The following is a 20,676-nucleotide window of genomic DNA, read 5'->3' on the forward strand; positions in this document are numbered from 1 at the left end:
TCCAAAGTTTCCAAATACTACTTTTTCATGAAAGCAGTACCTGTTTGAAGTGGCTGCTGCTTTTAAAAATGTACTTTAAAGTAGGAGGAAGTTTAAAGGCTTAGATTTCAAGCAGCAAAAGGCAGCTGATTTTTTTTTCAGGACTAGTCCTTCTGTTAAAATGAAACATTCAAAAATTCAAATGGATCGCTTTCACAACGATGAGGGAAATCCGGTAAGCAGAAAATACTCTTAACCCTTGCTTTCCTATTTTGATATCTATAATTTGCATATCCTTAATTGTTTAACAAGCACATCCCATTCCTTTGAGCATGTTACCCAAACCTTCTCTTGCAGGTCATGTCAGCGCAAAGTGACATCAACTTAGGACCATCCGCCAATCCCTAGTAAGTTCATTTTAATATTGGAATATTAACCTATTGTACTTGAAAATATTTTATTTAAAAATGTTTATTTGTTTGCAGTGCCAAACCAACAGACTTTGATTTTCTAAAAGTTATTGGAAAAGGGAGTTTTGGGAAAGTAAGTGAATTATTTTACTACTGGTTTGATTTTATTTCTATTTTATTCTGTTTATACTTTTATGTTATATTTGAGATTATCCTGCAAAATAAATTTTGAACCTGCTTTACTAAACTGCTATATTTTGTTTCCACTTTCTATAGAGTGCCATTTTTTTTTAAAATGGATACTTTTTATTGAGTAAGCTCAACTAAATCCATGTCGAACAAAAAAGTTAGTTCACATAAACTTGCATCTGACCTTAAATGTGTTCAAATCTGTTAGTCCAAACTTGGCCAAAATTAACTTATACTTGAAGATAGCCGATGTAGAGTTGGAAAATGTGTAACTTTTAAAGCCTATCTGCAGAGTGTAATACACAGAGTTGGGAGTGTAACCCTAAACTCTTAACTTTTATTTAGGTTCTCCTTTCAAAACGTAAATCGGATGGCAGGTTTTATGCCATCAAAGTCTTGCAGAAAAAAATGATCCTGAATAGAAAAGAGGTAAGTGTTAAATTGTCCTTAAGTGTACATTTCAATGTACAGACTTAAATTTTACTCTGCAACTCTTAATTACTATAACACGCATGTCCTGAAGGAATTTCCGCCCAACACAGAATACCAAAATGTAGCGGCAGTTGACTTTATTGTGTACAATACTTAATGAACTAAAACTGTTAGCAGTGTATCAAGCAGTTTGGAACAAGAATGTGGAGCACTTCCTAATCACTTGTAAATGGGAGCTCAAACAATAACATTTTTATTTACCTCTCAATTATGTTTTTTAAGCAATGGTGTAGTTGTGTTCATAGGCCAAGTTCAAAAACCAGTTATAGAGGCTGGTGTCAGAAATACCAACCTCTTTGGTGACTGGTAAACCATAGTGAGATCGATATTCTCTCCATCCCTCCCTTGCTGGATATTGATGTCACCCAGTCTCCAGTATTAGGTTAACAGTGATCCACCTTACTAGCCTAGATAATTAATCTAGTACATGTTTCAAAGACCAAGTGCTAATGCTACAATAGCATGTATTTATGTAGCACCTTTAATGTAGAAAAACATTCCAAAGCGCTTCACAGAAATGTCTTCAAAAATGGACACCGAGCCAAGGAAAGAGAAATTAAGAGGGGTTTGGTCAAAGAGATGGATTTTAAAGAGGACCTTAAAGGAGCAGACGGAGGTAGAGAGGAAGAAGGCTCTAGCAAGGGAAGTCAAGAGTGTGTGGCCTAGGCAGCTGAAAGCTTTGCCACCATTGGTAGGACGAAGGGAGACAGGGATTGCAAGGAGGCCAGAGTCAGAGGAGTGGAGAGTTCTGGTTGTGGGGGGGTGCGGTTGTAGGTCTGGACAAGGTTGCATAGATAAGGAGGGGTGAGGACATAAAAGGATTTAAACACAAGGATGAGAATTTTAAATTTGAGGCATTCATGGGACCAGAAGCCAAATACATCAGCAAGGGCAAAGGTGATGGGCCAGCCGGACTTGGTGCAAGATAGGATATGGGCCGCAGAGTTTTGTATAAGCTGAAGTTTATGACAGGTGGACAACAGGATGCCGACAATGGAAAAGTTGAGTCTGAAGGTGACAGTCATGGATGGGAGTTTCAGCAGCAGATTGGCTGAGGTAGGGGTGGAGACAGGTGATGTTACAGAGGTGGAAGTAGGCAGTCTTTGTAATGGAGAGGATATGGAATTAGAAGCTCAGCTCAGGGTCGCATAGAAGGCCAAGTTTGCAATCAGTCTGGTTCAGCTTGGGACAATGGCTGGGTAGGAGGTTGGAATTGATGGTACTGTCTGAGGCTGAACCAGGCCATTCACAACCTTGGCTTCCTATTTGACCCTGAGATGAGCTTCCGACACCATATCCGCTCCATCACCAAGACTGCCACCTCTGTAACATTGCCCGTCTCTGCCCCTGCCTCAGCTTGTCTGCTGCTAAAACCCCCATCCATACCTTTTGTTACCTCTAGATCCTTGGGGAACTCCGGAGGTAACGATACGGGGTGAGAAGAGAGGCCATTGCTGGAGATGTTCTGGCTATGATTGGATAGGTAAAAGTGTAAGCAAGAGCAGTCCCATTGAGCTGGACACTGAAGGTGGGGTGTTCGAGGAGGATGGTGTGTTCAATCATGTGAAAGGCTGCAGAGAGGATGAGGAGAGATAATCCACCATGATCACAGTCATAGAGAATGTATGTAAAGAATCTTACAACACCAGGTTATAGTCCAACAAATTTATTTTAAAATCACAAGCTTTCGGAGATTATCCCCTTCGTCAGATGAATGAGTGAAAGGTTCTCAAATCGCATATCTTATATTAGGCTGGGACACCATCACACCAATCAAAAGGTGTCGTTGGTGTTCAGACAGATTTGCCACGGAGAACAGTACGTTCCAGTACACTGAATATACATTGTGTCAAATTACACAGACAGAGAGAAAGAGACCCAAATGGCAAGGAGAGAGAGAACATTAAAAACAGATAACTTTTTTTCCCCCTTGCTAGTGGGGTTACGTGTAGCGTGACATGAACCCAAGATCCCGGTTGAGGCCGTCCTCATGGGTACGGAACTTGGCTATCAATTTCTGCTCGACGATTTTGCGTTGTCGTGTGTCTCGAAGGCCGCCTTGGAGAACGCTTACCCGAAGATCGGTGGCTGAATGTCAACCTGTACTCAGGACACAGCAGATCAGCTACGAGACACCGCCAAACAGATGAGGCAACGGAACTATACTGCCTACATGAAAACCAAGAGCAGGAAGCTTGAGAAACTCGGCATCACCACCAGCATCAACCAAGCCTCCCCCGGTACCACGGTTACAACCACAGGGAAGCCTATCGTCAATTTGTCCGACCACACCCTTCAACCAGACGAAATCGAAGTTCTCAGCCGAGGGCTCAATTTCTGCCCCACCACCAAAATGGACCCCATTGGTCTCGCGGCGGACACAGAGGAATTCATCAGGAGAACGAGACTCCGGGAATTCTTCCACAAATCCCAAGATTTCAGCAGCGAACCCAATGAGACAATCAACGATCCGGAACAGCAGACAGAGGGATCCGCGGTACAGCAACCGAAGAAGAAAGAATCAAACTGGACTCCTCCGGAGGGTCGCTGCCCTAAGCTTGACATGTATGCTCAAGCTGTCAGGAGATGCGTTAATGCCAGATTCATCAGCCGCACTCACAAGACAGTCCAGAATGTCACCCGAGCACAACGCAACGCCATCAATGCTCTCAAGACCAACCGCAACATCGTCATCAAACCAGCGGACAAAGGAGGAGCCATTGTCATACAGAACAGAACGGACTATTGCAAAGAAGCATACCGACAACTGGACAACCAGGAACACTACAGACAGTTACCCGCAGATCCGACCAAAGAACATACCCACCAGCTCAACAAATGATCAAGACCTTCGATCCAGACCTTCAAAGCATTCTACGTGCTCTCATCCCACGTACTCCCCGTGTGGGAGACTTCTACTGCCTCCCAAAGATACACAAAGCCAACACACCCGGACGTCCTATCGTATCAGGCAACGGAACCCTGTGTGAGAACCTCGCTGGATACGTCGAGGGCATCCTGAAACCCATCGTACAGGGAACCTCCAGCTTCTGTCGCGACACTACAGACTTCCTACAAAAACTCAGCACCCACGGACCAGTTGAACCAGGAACAATTCTCACCACGATGGACGTCTCGGCACTCTACACCAGTATCCCCCACGATGACGGCATCACTGCAACAGCCTCAGTACTCAACACCAACAACAGCCAATCTCCAGATGCCATCCTACAACTCATCCGCTTCATCCTGGATCACAATGTCTTCACCTTCGATAACCAGTTCTTTACCAAACACACGGAACAGCCATGGGGACCAAATTCGCACCCCAATATGCCAACATTTTCATGCACAAGTTCGAGCACGACTTCTTCACTGCACAGGACCTCCAACCAACGCTATACACCAGATACATCGACGACATTTTCTTCCTATGGACCCACGGCGAAGAATCACTGAAGAGACTACACAATAACATTAACAAGTTCCATCCCACCATCAAACTCACCATGGACTACGCCTCAGAATCGGTTTCTTTCTTGGACACACAAATCTCCATCAAAGACAGGCACCTCAGCACCTCACTCTACCGCAAGCCCACGGACAACCTCACGATGCTCCACTTTTCCAGCTTCCACCCCAACCACGTCAAAGAGGCCATCCCCTATGGACAGGCCCTACGAATACACAGGATCTGCTCAGACGAGGAGAAACGCGATGGACACCTACAGACGCTGAAAGATGCCCTCGTAAGAACGGAATATGACGCTCGACTCGTCGATCGACAGTTCCGACGGGCCACAGCGAAGAATCACATAGACCTCCTCAGAAGACAAACACGGGACGCAACCAACAGAGTACCCTTCGTCATCCAGTACTTCCCCAGAGCGGAGAAACTACGCCATGTTCTCCGCAGCCTTCAACATGTCATCGATGACGACGAACACCTCGCTAAGGCCATCCCCACGCCTCCACTACTTGCCTTCAAACAGCCACCCAACCTCAAACAGACCATCGATCGCAGCAAATTACCCAGCTTTCAGGAGAACAGCGTCCACGACACCACACAACCCTGCCACGGCAACCTCTGCAAGACATACCAGATCATCAACACGGATACCACCATCACACGAGAGGACACCACCCACCAGGTACATGGTTCATACTCCTGTGACTCGGCCAACGTTGTCTACCTCATACGTTGCAGGAAAGGATGCCCCGGAGCATGGTACATTGGCAAGACCATGCAGACACTGCGACAACGGATGAACGGACACTGCGCAACAATCGCCAGACAGGAGGGTTCCCTCCCAGTCGGGCAACACTTTAGCAGTCAAGGACATTCAGCCACCGATCTTCGGGTAAGCGTTCTCCAAGGCGGCCTTCGAGACACACGACAACGCAAAGTCGTCGAGCAGAAATTGATAGCCAAGTTCCGCACCCATGAGGACGGCCTCAACCGGGATCTTGGGTTCATGTCACGCTACGCGTAACCCCACCAGCAAGGGGGAATAAAAAGTTATCTGTTTTTAATATTCTCTCTCTCTCTCTCGCTCTCTCTCTCTCTGCCATTTGGGTCTCTTTCTCCCTGTCTGTGTAATTTGACACAATGTATATTCAGTGTACTGGAACGTACTGTTCTCCGTGGCTAATCTGTCTGAACACCAACGACACCTTTTGATTGGTGTGATGGTGTCCCAGCCTAATATAACATATGCGATTTGAGAACCTTTCACTCATTCACCTGACGAAGGGGATAATCTCCGAAAGCTTGTGGTTTTAAAATAAATTTGTTGGACTATAACCTGGTGTTGTAAGATTCCTTACATTTGTCCACCCCAGTCCATCACCGGCATCTCCACATCATAGAGAATGTAGTTCATGACTTTGGTTAGCGCCAAATTGGTGCTGTGGCAGGGACAGAAACCTGATTGCAGGGATTCAAATAGGTAGTTGCGGAAAAGATGGGCACTGATTTGGGACGCAACAATATATTTAAGGACTTTGGAGAGGAAAGGGAGGTTGGAGATGAGGCAGTCAAATTCCTCTCCTTACTATTTTAATTGAGGCATTAACCCATCTATTTCATAGAATTAAAAGTTTGTATAATTAGATCACTAAAGTAATCTCACCTGGCTGTGGCCTGTCACTGCACTAAGCAAAACTTGCGAAGTTAGTAAGAAAGAAAGACTTGCATTTATATAGTGTCTTTCCCAGCCTCAGGACATTCCAAAGTGCTTTACAGCCAATGAAGTACTTTTGAAGCGTAGTCACTGTTGTAATGTTGGCAACGTGGCAGCCAATTTGTGCACAGCAAGGTCACGTAAACAGCAATGTGATATTAACCAGATAATCTGTTTTAGTGATGTTGGTTGAGGGATAAATATTGACCAGGACAGCAGGGAGAACTCCCCTGCTCTTCGAAATAGGGATGATGTGGAGTTGCCGGTGATGGACTGGGGTGGACAAGTGTAAGGAATCTTACAACACCAGGTTATAGTCCAACAGTTTTCTTTGAAAATCGCAAGCTTTCGGAGGCTTTCTCCTTCATCAGGTGACGAAGGAGAAAGCCTCCGAAAGCTTGTGATTTTCAAATAAAACTGTTGGACTATAACCTGGTGCTGTAAGATTCCTTCGAAATAGTACCATGGGATCATTTATGTTCACCTTAGAGGGCAGATGGGGCCTCGGTTTAACGTCTTGTCTGAAAGACAGCACCTCAGACAGTGCAGCACTCCCTCAGTGCTGCACTGGAGTGTCAGCCTAGATTTTGTGCTCAAGTCTCTGGAGTGGAACCCACAACCTTCTGACTCAGAGGCAAGTGTGCTACCCACTGAACCACAACCATCCTTTTACTTCAGGGTAAAATTACTATAAAAGTGAAAATATGACATTATTAATACAATATAGTTTTTTAGGACTAGAAATGCAAGGAGTGAGATACACTGAAGCTGGAATAAATTGGTATGAATTCAAAATTAGAAATGGTACCCGGTAAAAGTAAATGTATACCATTTTAAATGTACTGCCTAAAGGATGTATAAATCTGTTCTCTATTGTTTCTTGTTCAAATTCTAATGGTACCTATTTTAAATTAGCAAAAGAACATTATGGCTGAACGAAATGTGCTACTGAAAAATCTCAAGCATCCCTTTCTGGTTGGGCTCCACTACTGCTTTCAGACAACAGAGAAACTCTATTTTGTCTTGGACTATGTGAACGGTGGTGAGGTGAGTGAGTGGCCTACTGTGGACTCTGCTTCCTGAAGATTGCAGTCCCTTCATAAATTCTTTATATCTAGCTTTTATATTTAACTGTTGTACCTGTTTCCTTGCTTTTCTCTCTCTTTATTTCCTTGTCCTCATATTATACGTGCTGCTCTCTGTATGGCATTGTAACTCATATAGTACTATAACAGCATTGTACATTATGGGCACAATGCTTCTATCTATGGCCTCTTGAATATGCTGGAGAAAACTCCATCAGCACTGTTCACAGATGGCACATTTGGCTTTGACCAGCTATTTCCCTGAGCTACTGACAAAATGGGTGGGGATCTCTATGAGGTTATTGCTTCCTTATCAAGACATCTTTGGAATGAAGGTGAAGACACAATGTGGATCCACTTTTTGTAGCATTTATAGACAGGGATATTGTCAATTTGTGGAGGTAATTTCTCACAAATAATCTAAGATGGGGTCTGGCAGCATTTATATGGAACCCTTCTGCACCCTGATTTCCAAGAGACATCACGTATTCAGGTCCAAGCATTCACCTACCACTTGCCTGGTAGACTGTTGTAGCAGTAGGTAGTGTTAAAGAAGTGTCTATCTGATCCAATTGCTATTGCCAGGACTAAATACCTTGCTAAATGGGGATCTAGAATAAATCCTTGCTCCTACAGAAAGTTAGTAGGTAAAGGAATGGTGAATAGATGTCTTGAGGTGTCTTTACTTCCTTCTACACCTGTAACTGGTCAATGAAATGTATATGTTCTATCTTGAAGACAACAACAACTTGCATTTATATTGTGCCTTTTAACATAGAGTGGGTTTCAAGGAGAATATTGAAGGAGAGGGAGGTGGAGATATTTAGGTAGGGAATTCCAGGGCTGCAAATAGTGGGGCAAAAGGAAGGGGAATGCGAGAGGCCAGAGTCAGAGGAACAGAGAGTTCAGGAACGGTTGTAACGCTGAAAGAGGTTACAGAGGTAGGAAGGGGCGAGGCAATGGAGGGATTTAAACACAGAGAATTTTAATTTTGAGGCATTGGGGAACTAGGACTGAATTTAGGTCAGCAAGAATGGGGGTTATGAGAAAGCAGGACTTGGTGTGGGCTAGGATATGGGCAGCAAAGTTTTTGAAGTTTATGAAGGACGGCCAGGAGAGCATTGAAATAATTAAGCCTGCAGGTGACAAAGGCGTGGATGAGGATTTCAGCAGCAGGTGGGTTAAGATAGGGTTGAAGACAGGTGATGCTACTGAGGTGGAAACCATGAAATTCTAACTTCTCTGAATTATTTTGTTCTAAGGGACTTCTTGCAACAGTTTGGTGGGCATCATTTGTTTTTCTAAAACTTCCAATTGTCCTTTTGTCTTTATTTCTGTAAGGTTGTGAATTTTTTAATCTTTTAAAAAGCTGCAACGGTTCACTAGGTAGCAAGCACAATATAATTTATCAAGGAAGATAACTATCAAGGAAGTCCATCCTTTGTAATATAACCCACAGCAAGGCAGATTATTGAGAAGGAGAGCTGTATTAATGAAACACCTTTTCAATACACACCATAATACACAATCTGTCAGAGACTAGTGCTCCAGGACAGCAACTAATAATAGAACACTGGGAAAGGAAACTGAGTTTGAAGTCCATCATGCTCTCAAATTAAACCTGTGATTTTATTCACTCCACACCATTAGCAAAACAGCTGCAATACAGTTTTATAAATAAACTGAAATCCTAAGCGTCTCTTTACATTAAATTTCAAAACTAGGTAGCTGGGTCCTACTGACCAGGCTCAAGGGCAAGTGGAAAAGTAAGGAGCAGACCAAAGCAATGCAGTTCTTCCAACATCTGCAAGACTGAGGAAATATTGGGAAGACCTAGTTGATGAAAGTTCACAATATTTTAGGAAGGAGACCACGCTCAAAGGAAATTCTCCTGCCTGAGGTGTAGGTTATATACTATAGATACTGACCAGTTTGTCCACAACAACATTTTGATTCAGCAGGCCTTCAGTGGAAACTCTATATAATGCCTACGTGACTGCCAGAAAACAAGTCTTGACACATTACAGCTACTGAATAGCAGTTTTTAATTTTGCAGCTCTTCTTCCATTTGCAACGAGAGCACAGTTTTCCAGAGCCTAGAGCTAGATTTTATGCATCGGAGGTGGCCAGTGCTATAGGATACCTGCACTCGCTCAACGTTGTGTATCGGTGAGTTCTGCTATAAAGGGATGTTGTCTAACTTTTTAAAAAATAAAATGCCAAGGCCTCTATGGATAAGTGTTAGATCTCACTTTGTATTCTAGGGATTTGAAGCCTGAAAACATTCTCTTGGATTCTCAGGTACTATTAACAATCTTGCCAAATTTTTAATTTAAAAAAATAGTCACTGCACCCTGTTAATGACTGACTTTTGTTATATTTCAGGGCCATATTGTACTAACAGATTTTGGTCTTTGTAAAGAGGTAATAGAACCAACAGGAACAACATCTACTTTCTGTGGATCACCTGAGGTACATGTGTGACTAGTGGATTCATATTTTATTTGGCCTGTAAGGGTTTAATGGTCAAAGCAACTCTGTGAAGAGAGAACACACAAAGCCTAGTTTTTATAAGTAACTTAAATTGGGGTGTCTAACCTGCAAAGTATATTTATTTTTCAGCAAAGTTTAAATCAAGTATCTTTCACATTTCTTTCTATAAGGTTTTTTTATGCCTCTTACCAGACACCTACCCTTTCCTAATCTGTCTCAAAATCTATTTTTTTATTTGTTCATGGGATGTGGGCATCGCTGGCAAGGCCAGCATTTATCGCCCATCCCTAATTGCCCTTGAGAAGGTTGTGGTGAGCCGCCTTCTTGAACCGCTGCAGTCCGTGTGGTGAAGGTTCTCCCACAGTGCTGTTAGGAAGGGAGTTCCAGGATTTTGACCCAGCGACGATGAAGGAACGGCGATATATTTCCAAGTTGGGATGGTGTGTGACTTGAAGAGGAACATGCAGGTGATGTTGTTCCCATGTGCTTGCTGCCCTTGTCCTTCTAGGTGGTAGAGGTCGCGGGTTTGGGAGGTGCTGTCGAAGAAGCCTTGGCGAGTTGCTGCAGTGAATCCTGTCGATGGGACACACTGCAGCCACAGTGCGCAAAGTGGTGAAGGGAATGAATGTTTAGGGTGGTGGATGGGTGCCAATCAAGCGGGCCGCTTTGTCCTGGATGGTGTTGAGCTTCTTGAGTGTTGTTGGAGCTGCACTCATCCAGGCAAGTGGAGAGTATTCCATCACACTCCTGACTTGTGCCTTGTAAATGGTGGAAAGGCCTTGGGCAGTCAGGAGATGAGTCACTCGCCGCAGAATACCCTGCCTCTGACCTGCTCTTGTAGCCACAGTGTTTATATGGCTGGTCCAGTTAAGTTTCTGGTCAATGGTGACCCCCAGGATGTTGATGGTGGGGGATTTGGCGATGGTAATGCCGTTGAATGTCAAGGGTTAGACTCTCTCTTGTTGGAGATGGTCATTGCCTGGCACTTGTCTGGTGCGAATGTTACTTGCCACTTATCAGCCCAAGCCTGGATGTTGTCCAGGTCTTGCTGCCTGCGGGCACGGACTGCTTCATTATCTGAGGGGTTGTGAATGGAACTGAACACTGTGCAATCATCAGCGAACATCCCCATTTCTGACCTTATGATGGAAGGAAGGCATTGATGAAGCAGCTGATGCTGGTTGGGCCTAGGACACTGCCCTGAGGAGCTCAGGAAGGAACTGAGAATATTGGCTGAATCTGATCTAGTGCCTTGCATTTCATTCCTCAAGTATATTGCATCAATGGTGCATTGATCATACTTGTACCAGTGGAGATTGGGCACCTAGGATTATATACCTAATTGTCTCACTAAGAGTGCAGGAGCATTGCAGCTCCATGCATGAGTGTTCATGTGTGATCACCAATTTCTGACTGTTGGTCAGATTTCTAATTGGTTGAAGAAAGCTGATGGTTTACTTTTTGTTTGGTTTTCATAGAATTACATAGAATGTACAGCACAGAAACAGGCCATTTAGCCCAACAGGTCTATGCCAGTGTTTATGCTCCACACAAGTCTTCTCCCTCCATACTTCATCTAACCCTATCAGCATATCCTACTATTCCTTTCTCCCTTGTGTTTATCTAGCTTCCCCCTATATGCATCATGTTAGTCGCCTCAACTATTCCTTGTGGTGGCGAGTTCCACATTCTAACCACTCTCTGGGTAAAGAAGTTTCTCCTGAATTCCCTATGGATTTATTAGTTACTATCTTGTATTTATGGCCCCTAGTTCTGGTCTACCCTGCGAGTGGAAACATCTTCTCCCTTCTACCCTTTCACAATCTTAAAGACCTCTAACAGGTCACCCTCCCCGTCATCTCTTTTCTAGGGAAAAGATCCCCAGTCTGCTCAATCTTTCCTGATGGGTATAAGCTCTCAGTTCTGGTATCATCCTAGCACCTTCTCCAGTGCCTCTATACCCTTATTATAATATGGAGACCAGAACTGTTCATAGTACTCCATGTGGTTGTAACCAAGGTTCTATACAAGTTCATCTTAACTTCTCTGCTTTTCAATTCTATCCCTCTAGAAATGGACCCCGGTGCTTAGTTTGCTTTTTATATGGCCTTATTAATCTGTGTCACTACTTTCAGTGATTTGTGTATCTGTGCTCCCAGATTCCTCTGCTCCTCAACCCCATTTAGACTCTTATTATCCAAACAGTATGTGGCCCCCTATTCTTCCTACCAAAATGTAATATCTCACACTTATCTATATTGAAATTCATTTGCCAATTACATGCCCATTCTGCAAGTTTATTAATGTCTTCCTGTATTCAGTCACAGTCCTCCTCGGAATTAACTATATCCCCCAAATTGGTGTCGTCTGCAAATTTTGAAATTGTACTTCCAATTCCCAAGTCCAAATCGTTTATGTAAATGGTGAACAGTGGTCCCAGCACCAATCCTTGTAGAACACCACTTCCCACCTTTTGCCAGTCTGAGTAACTACCTTTAGTTCTTGTGCAGTGATTAATGCACTTTCAGTTGATTATTGCTTCCATTTCATACTCTCAAGCAGTGAATTTTTCACATCACAGAAAAATTTACAAGCACCCATTCCAAGTGCATTTTGTTTCATTTAGTATCTTGCTCCAGAAGTGCTAAGAAAGCAACCATATGATCGGACTGTTGACTGGTGGTGCCTTGGGGCTGTCCTCTATGAGATGTTGTTTGGATTGGTAAGTAACAAATTGGCAATCTACTACCTGAGCCAGGAATCTATACCCCAAAACTCAATGCAGTATTTAAGGGTATTTTTATATTTTTGCTCATCAGCATAATCAATATGATATAGAACTATGTATTTCCTGTGGGTTTCAGATCATTTAACAATTATACATGATATGGAAGTGTAAGTTGTCTACATGTGATACTAGGGGTGGAATTGAGGCCTCCAGCCCGATAGAATTGGAACAATAGCTCCCTGAAAATGGAGAGGAATGAGTTACAACCCCGTTCTCGCCATTGTTGTTGCCGCGGCAATGTTCCCCCAGACCTACTACTGGGCGGCTGGAGCATCCCCAAGACAGGCAGTAGGCCTCTTTAAATTGCAAATTGGGGTCCTACAGTATACCTAGGACCCTGATTGCCATTTTAAGAGAGAACTGGTCGGAATGGGTGCCGTGTACACTCCGACTAGTTTGATCAGTGTTAGAGCTAAACAAGCCCTGTAAAGGTAAGTTTCATATTTTTGTGGGGCCAGGACGAGCATGAATGCTAGCCTACCACCCTTCCCCTCCCTTCCTAGGACATACCTGCAGCTGCCGCCAGCATCCCTGCAAGCCGACATTCCTGCGTGCTAAAACCAGCCAGCTGCATGGGATTTCTGTAAGTACACATTTCTCTAAAGCCCTAAAATTGAAATGTAACTTTTCCAAATCCTTATGGGGAAATGGTTGAAAACCCTGTCAAAACATGACGTGTATCAAGACTGATATAAAGTATAGAATGACACTAGGCTATCCAGCCCTTCCCTGTTCCCTCCAATTGACCATTTGGAACTTGCACTTACTTATTTAATCTCCTGTAGGATCTATGTAACCAACAAGTAAAAATTCTGAATTTTCTTCCTCTCTCAAAACCTTAATTCACCAAAAACTGCATGTCAATTTAACATTACAATCTACATTGTTTGATCATGACTGTTGTATTGTATAAATGGAAGCCATGTTACTTGTACCAGTGTGCATTACTTTAATTTTATTCTGCATAAAATTCTATCTATCATACCTTAAGTCATTTACTTGATTTATCTAGGTACCTTTTTGACTGCTTTAATTGTCTTGCTCTGCCCTGCAACCTGACTACACAACTGGGTGTCATCAGAAAATGCTGATATTTCTAGAAGTATCCTCCTGCATATATTTTATAAGTAGTATAAACCTCGAGACCCAGTAATCTTTTGTAAAACTCAAGTCACTGCTTCTCCCCACTCCCCTCTCACTCATAAAGAGTCATGTGCTGATCTAGCAATAATTTCATGGGCCTTTTCCTATAAATCAAACCTGGAACATTCTGGTTTCTAAAGTTCAGTACCATGTTAAAATCATAGAAGAAGCAGTTTGGGTGGAGAAAGAGGAGGAGGAGAGAAAGAAGGAATCTAGAGGTACAATAGGCGATGGCCATAATACTGTGAATCAACCTACATTGTGGTATTAAGATCTACTGTACAAATATACTGAAAGTTTCTGACTACTTTGGTAACAATGAGGAAAAAGTCATATTTTGATCATTTGAAACTTTGTACAATCCATAACAGCTCAGTGATGAATGTAGATATAAAATTAGGGTTGAAAAAGAAGTTTAGAATTAAAAATGGGCTTCTAACTTTATTTTTTTCCCTTGTGCAAGCTACTCTTGAGACAAGTTTAAATGATAGCTTTGAGACTGATACAGGGCCTGTTTTCTTCACAGATTTGGTCAATGAGTTATATGTTTCTTTCTTTTATGTGGACAGCCACCCTTTTACAGTCGGGATGTAGCTGAGATGTATGATAATATTGTCCACAAGCAGCTCCACTTGCCAATGAGAATATCAACAGCCGCTCGTGATATTCTGATGGGACTTCTACAAAAAGACCAAAAGAGAAGATTAGGAGCTGAAGCGGATTTTGTATGTATGCATTTTGTATATGACCGAGCACTGACACTGGGCTATTACGACGATACTTTACATTGTTTAGAAAGAGCTAATTCAAGACAGTCAGCGTGGTTTTAGGAGTGGGAGATCATGCTTGACTAATTTATTGGATTTTTTTGAGGAAATGACAGACCTAATAGAAAGGGGAAAGACAGAGAATGTCATCTACCTGGATTTCAGGAAGGCATTTGACACTGTCTCATATAATAAGCTACTACATAAGGTTGAAGCCCATTGAATAGATGGGAATGTATTAAAATGGAGTGGCAAGTGTTTGGTAGACTACATGAATATTAACGCATGGGCAGGTATTTGGTTACCTGTGGAGCACCGCAAGGTTCAGTGTTGGGGCTGCTATTGTTTATAGCTTTTTATTAAATGATTTAGAGTAAGGAATTGTGTGGGAGTGCAGCGAAGGTTCAGGGAGTGCAGCGAAGGTTCACTAGACTGATTCCTGGGATGGCAGGACTGTTGTATGAGGAGAGATTGGGTCGACTCGGCCTGTATTCACTCGAGTTTAGAAGAATGAGAGGGGATCTCGTTGAAACATATAAAATTCTGACGGGGCTAGACAGACTGGATGCATGGAGGATGTTTCCCCTGGCTGGGCGGTCCAGAACGAGGGGTCACAGTCTCAGGATACAGGGTAGGACATTTAGGACTGAGATGAGGAGAAATTTCTTCACTCAGAGGGTAGTGTACCTGTGGAATTCTTTACCACAGAAGACTGTGGAGGCCAAGTCACTGAATATATCTAAGAAGGAGCTAGATAGATTTCTAGACACAAAAGGCATCAAAGGGTATGGGGAGAGAGCAGGAATATGGTATTGAGATAGTGGATAAACCACTATCATAATGAATGGCGGAGCAGGCTCGAAGGACCAAATGGCCTACTCCTGCTCCTATTTTCTATGTTTCTATGTGTCCAGATGATACCACATTATGAGCAGTGGCAAATTATGAATATCAATGTGCACTAATTCAAAAGGATCGTGACAAGCTCAAACAGTGGACGGAGAAATGGCAGATGCAATTTAATACAGGGAAATGTAAGATTGTGATTTGGCAGAGGGAAGGTTGATGTGGATTATGTACTAAATGGGAATGTACTTCAGGCATTATAGCAGGAAAGCAATCTTGGGATTTTAGTGGACAGGTCACCAAAACCATCAGCACAATGTTCCCAGGATGATAGAAAAAACAAACAGAATGTTGGGCTGCATAGCAATCTAGAGAGGTCATTTTGAAACTATATTTGGACCTGGTAAGACTATAACTGGAGTACTGCATGCAATTTTGGTGGTCTTATTTAAAAAAGGATATTCAGCTTTGGAAGGGACAATGACTTATGAGGAAAAATTGACTCCCCTGGAATTTTTCTCTTTTTAAAAAAGATTGAGAGGGGATTTGATACAAGTGTTTAAAATTCTGAAAGGTTTGGATAAGCAGGTAGAAAAGATTATCGTTACTGGTGGTGGAACAAGAAACCTTAATGGGTTTCATGAAGGAACTAGACAGGTTCTCATCAACCTTTGGGATTCAGTGTTATTGGGAATACAGTGGATAGACTGGCTAGATGATCCAAAAGTTTTCTCCTGTCTGAAACTGCTACTACGTTACTACAAATATTTCAGTCTTTGAATATTCATAGATCAATTGTGTATATTTTCTTAAACTTCATTATTTTACTGTAGGGAATACAAGGAATTATGGTTGGGAAAGGCATGAAATGGAAGAAACTAACATTCAGAAAGATTAGAGATTTGGTATAAGTACAGTCAAAGCTTGTGAATCCATAGATTTTATATGGTTGATTCTTAATACTATTTGTAATTTTTTTTAAATGTCAGCGCTTGAAAGGAAGTTTTATAACTAGCCTCTGTGGAAGTGAAAAGGGGGATAGGGGAGAGACAGTGAATGTTATCTACCTGGATTTCAGAAAGGCATTTGACACTGTTCCACATAATAGCATAGGTACGAGTAAACTTCAGTTACCCCACGAAAAGGTTAGCCAGGATTTCAGGGCATTTCAGTTGAGTTAAATGAGACCTGAGGTGAAAATGTGGAGCAATCCTATTTCAAGTGATAAAATTTCTACTAATTGCAGTGTCAGTTTGGCTCAGTTGGTAGTTCTCTGAGTCAGAAAGCCATGGGTTCAAGCTCCACTACAGGACCTGAACACATAATCTTGGCTGGCACTTTAGCAAAGTACTGCATTGTTGGAAGTGCCATTGCTTGGATTAGTTGTTAAACTAAGGCCCCATCTGCCTGTTCAGATGGACATAAAAGATCCCATAGCACTATTCAAAAAAAGCAGGGCATTCACCCGGTGTCGTGGCCAATATTCATCCAGCAACCAATACCACCAAAGCAGAGTAAATAATCATTTATTTTGTTTGACGTTCATGGGATATTTCTGTTGTGCAAATTGGCTTCAATAACCACACCACTCTGTCCATTTTAGTTCATCCAGATCAACTCTTTTGTACCCACTGTGGCATCTTTAAAGAAATTGTTTCTTTAATAATTCCAGGTTTCTCACCTCTACTACTTTATCTGGAAGCTCATTCCATATATTGATCACTTTGTGTGAAGAAGATCTTTATCTCAGTCTTAAATTTGCCTTCTATTAGTTTTGAACCTGTAATACACCTGTCATAATTTAGTTTGAAGTGATTTTCTGGATTTATCCTTTCTGTATTGTTGACTATTCTATCAGGTCACCTGTCAAGACACCTTCTTCAAGGCTAAAAAACCCAAGTTTCTCCAGTCTTTCCTCATAACTCAACCCTTTAACACTAGGAATCAACCTTTTGGCTCTTCTCTGTATTATCTCCAGTGTTGAATGTCTCCCCTGTGTCACTGACCAGAACCAAACATCGTATGCAAGGTGCAGTGTAACCAGTATACTATTAAGTTTGAGCATGACTTCTTTGACTTCTATTTTAGCTACATAGTTCAGCATTCTATTAGCTTTGTTGATTGCTGCTCTCCAGTGGTTGGATATGTTTGAATGTCAAGTCTATTAAGACTCCTGAGTGTCTTTCAACTTTATCACTAGCTATTTCAATGCAATTCATGGCCTATGTGTGTGGCCCATTTTTCCTTCATACGTGCAGTAGTTTTACATTTGGCCACGTTAAATTTTATCAGCCATTGTTCTGCCTATTTACATATTTGACTCGTATTGTAATTTCCACCACCCCTCCTAGTTTGGTATCTGCAAAACTGACCAATTTGCATGGAGTTTCTGAATCCAAATCATTGATGTAAATTAGAAACACAGCAGTCCCAATACCAATCCTAGGGGTAACCCACTCAGTACTTTTCCCCCCTTAAAATTAGCAACTGTGAAATAAGGTTTCATTTGGCACAAAAGCTGTTCATTTTTAGTTCGCTCAGATCAATCATAATTCCAGGTGACTGTGATGAGACAGAGTGCCAAGGCATGTACTTACATTAAAAAACTCAGCAAGAGATTCAGGTTAAAGAACCCTGAAAATGGGATTGTGAGAATCTCAGAAAACATTTAAAAGTATCAGAATCAAGTACTGCCTACTTAACTTGGTTTGGTGTGCATTGCTTTCTCTTAATAAACAATTCTAGCCAGAAATATATGGTCTGTCAGTTTTGTATTTCTACATCTTTTTGGAGAAATTGGTAGTATTTGGTGGACACCCCATAAACAAGTAGATTGTTATCCCTGAGGCATGCTGCAGCCCATCCACTACACACATGGTTAAGTTTCAATTCATAAGCAGCACAATCCTATTTATGGAACCTGCTTTTTATAATGAGCACATGTGAAGTATTGGATAGCAGCCTATAATCCAAAAAAGCATAATTTTCATTTCATGCTCTAACATGAGGCATGGACAAATGTTATTGGTCGACTAACTTCGTTGTATTTTCTCCTTTCACAGCTTGAAATAAAAAAACACATATTCTTTTCATCCACCAACTGGGAGGATCTCTATCACAAGAGAATTACTCCACCATACAATCCCAATGTGGTAAGCCTTCTGGTTTCTGTTAATTTATATAGTTGTAGAGCTGTACATTTTGTTGTGTGGAATTTCACAGGAGGATACAATGCTGCAGTGAATCTGCTTGCATTGTTACAAAATCTTGAGTGATGGTGCACAATTGAGGATCAAGGTATCTACTAATATTTGCCACAAAGGCATTCGGGGCTGATTTATATTGCATGAGGTGAAGTTGGGTTGCTATTCTTGTGTCTGGATATGGTCCATGTCTTTCCCCTTAAGTCAGCTCAGGGTATGTTTTAATGTTTGTGGTGGGCATGGTTGTCGTCTGGTCCTCCAGGAAGGGGGTGAGATTCCTTGCCACTTTTCAAACTTTAGGTGGAGGCTGAATTAAACTAATTCCAACTGGCTTATGCTCATAGGTGCTGGAAAGTTTGTTTATGGTAAGGAAGAGTTTTGCAAAAGCAAAACTTCTTACTCCTAACGGTAAGAGTTACATTGTGAGAAAGATTCTTCCCCAACCCCGGGAAATTTCTAATAGGTGGGAGAGTGGATCTGATGAGATCAAGAAGTAAATCAGGCTTTTGTGACATCCCAGAACCCTTCTCAGGTTCATTAAATTTGGGAGTAGGATCATATGGTGTATAATGTGCCTGTCTGGCCACAATCTGTCCAGCATTCATCTGCTAGGAAGATTGGAAATTTGACATTTTGCACGTGCAGCAATTTTGGTATAGATTTAAGAAAGATTTTGCATTTCTTGCTGCATATGATTTGTAAGTGCTTATTTCTAGACTTCACTCCATTCCTTCTGTTTTCCAAGATCACATTTCTAGGCTCCCTTTAAAAAAATATATACATGGGGATTAGGCGGGAAAGCGGAGTTGAGGTTGAAGATCAGCCATGATCTTATTGAAATAAGAAGGGCCGGATGGCCTACTTCTGCTCCTATTTCTTATGTTCTCATTTAAATTGCATAGCAAAATTCAAGGTGAAGAAGGACAAGTTGCAAATAAATCAGCACTAACACACCCTCTCAGAGGCTGAAAGGAGGGCTGGTGTGGGGAAATAGGAGGAGGATGGAGGGAGAGGGAGGGAGAAAGAATCATCATGCAAAAGTGCAGTTATGTGTGTTCTTTTGAGGCTGTAGTACTCGGGTCTGATGGAACAGTATAGAGAGCTTTAACTACGCCTAGTCCAAACAATACCTGACCTGGCCATCATTTATAAAGAGTGCCAAAGTATTTTCCTCCCCAGAACAGTTGTGCCTCACTGAGAACACACAAGGTTGAAAGAAATAAACTTTACAACTTTTCTTAAATTTACATTTGGATAAACACATTGGTAAAAATAAGCTTCACAATTTTCTTTTGATTTTTTTTTCAGGCTGGCCCTGGTGACCTACAGCACTTCGATCCTGAATTTACCCAAGAAATTGTCCCTAATTCTGTGGGACGCATTCCTGACTCCACCATTAACAGCCCAACTGCGACAAGTGCATTTTTGGGATTTTCCTATGCTACTACAGATGATAATTTAAGAACTTAACTACGTATTTAGTTGAACTGAATAATTTAAATGGACATTACTACCAGAGGGAAGATAATGTCACTTAAACAAAATGGCTTCAGCACAAAAGCTCCTGGGAAAACTGATTTTTTAATTTTGAATGAAAAATTACTTTCTTGCAGTTCTCTCAGGAATATAATACTTGGAATTGTGTGGTTTTTGGAGCATTGTTTGCAGTCTAAGTCTCCCATAGTGTAATGAACATGCCTTGTCCACTTCAATTCTAAATGTGCATAACCTGAACATGTACCCAATTACAGTAAGCCTCTTGGAGGCACATATGTGTACAGTGCCCCCAATTCTTCTTTAATGTTGTGCGCCCCTCATGCCCTTCTCTTCTTCCTTTTTCTCTTACCCCCACTCAGCTGTATAATAGACCTTGCCACTGACCTTGCCTGGTATCGGTATAAGCGTGCACATACTTAAATACATGCTTCTGATACTAAATCTAAAACAAGCATGACTTGTGCACAACCTCCGCTACTAGTTCCTGCACCTCAGAACTCTACTTCTCACTTCAGCTGATCATTTCTTCAATAGCAGTCTCTTACGATAAAATCTTGCCTGGTCTATTCTAGGAAGTAGGAACATACAATGTATCTTGTGA

General features: G+C 42.0%; 1 protein-coding gene across 1 annotated transcript; it reads left to right on the forward strand.

Annotated features, from left to right (window-relative positions):
• Positions 1–339: 339 nt before the first annotated feature.
• sgk2a (serum/glucocorticoid regulated kinase 2a) lies at positions 340–20,117 on the forward strand. Its single transcript, XM_068000859.1, has 11 exons — positions 340–386; positions 465–522; positions 924–1,007; positions 7,169–7,300; positions 9,395–9,507; positions 9,603–9,639; positions 9,724–9,810; positions 12,458–12,553; positions 14,332–14,487; positions 18,438–18,527; positions 19,887–20,117. The coding sequence occupies exons 1-11, from the start codon at positions 340–342 to the stop codon at positions 20,046–20,048; spliced, it is 1,062 nt and encodes a 353-aa protein (XP_067856960.1). The 3' UTR covers positions 20,049–20,117.
• The last annotated feature ends 559 nt before the right edge of the window (positions 20,118–20,676 follow it).

Source organism: Heptranchias perlo, chromosome 19 (genome assembly GCF_035084215.1).
Source record: "Heptranchias perlo isolate sHepPer1 chromosome 19, sHepPer1.hap1, whole genome shotgun sequence".
Taxonomy (NCBI): domain Eukaryota; kingdom Metazoa; phylum Chordata; class Chondrichthyes; order Hexanchiformes; family Hexanchidae; genus Heptranchias; species Heptranchias perlo.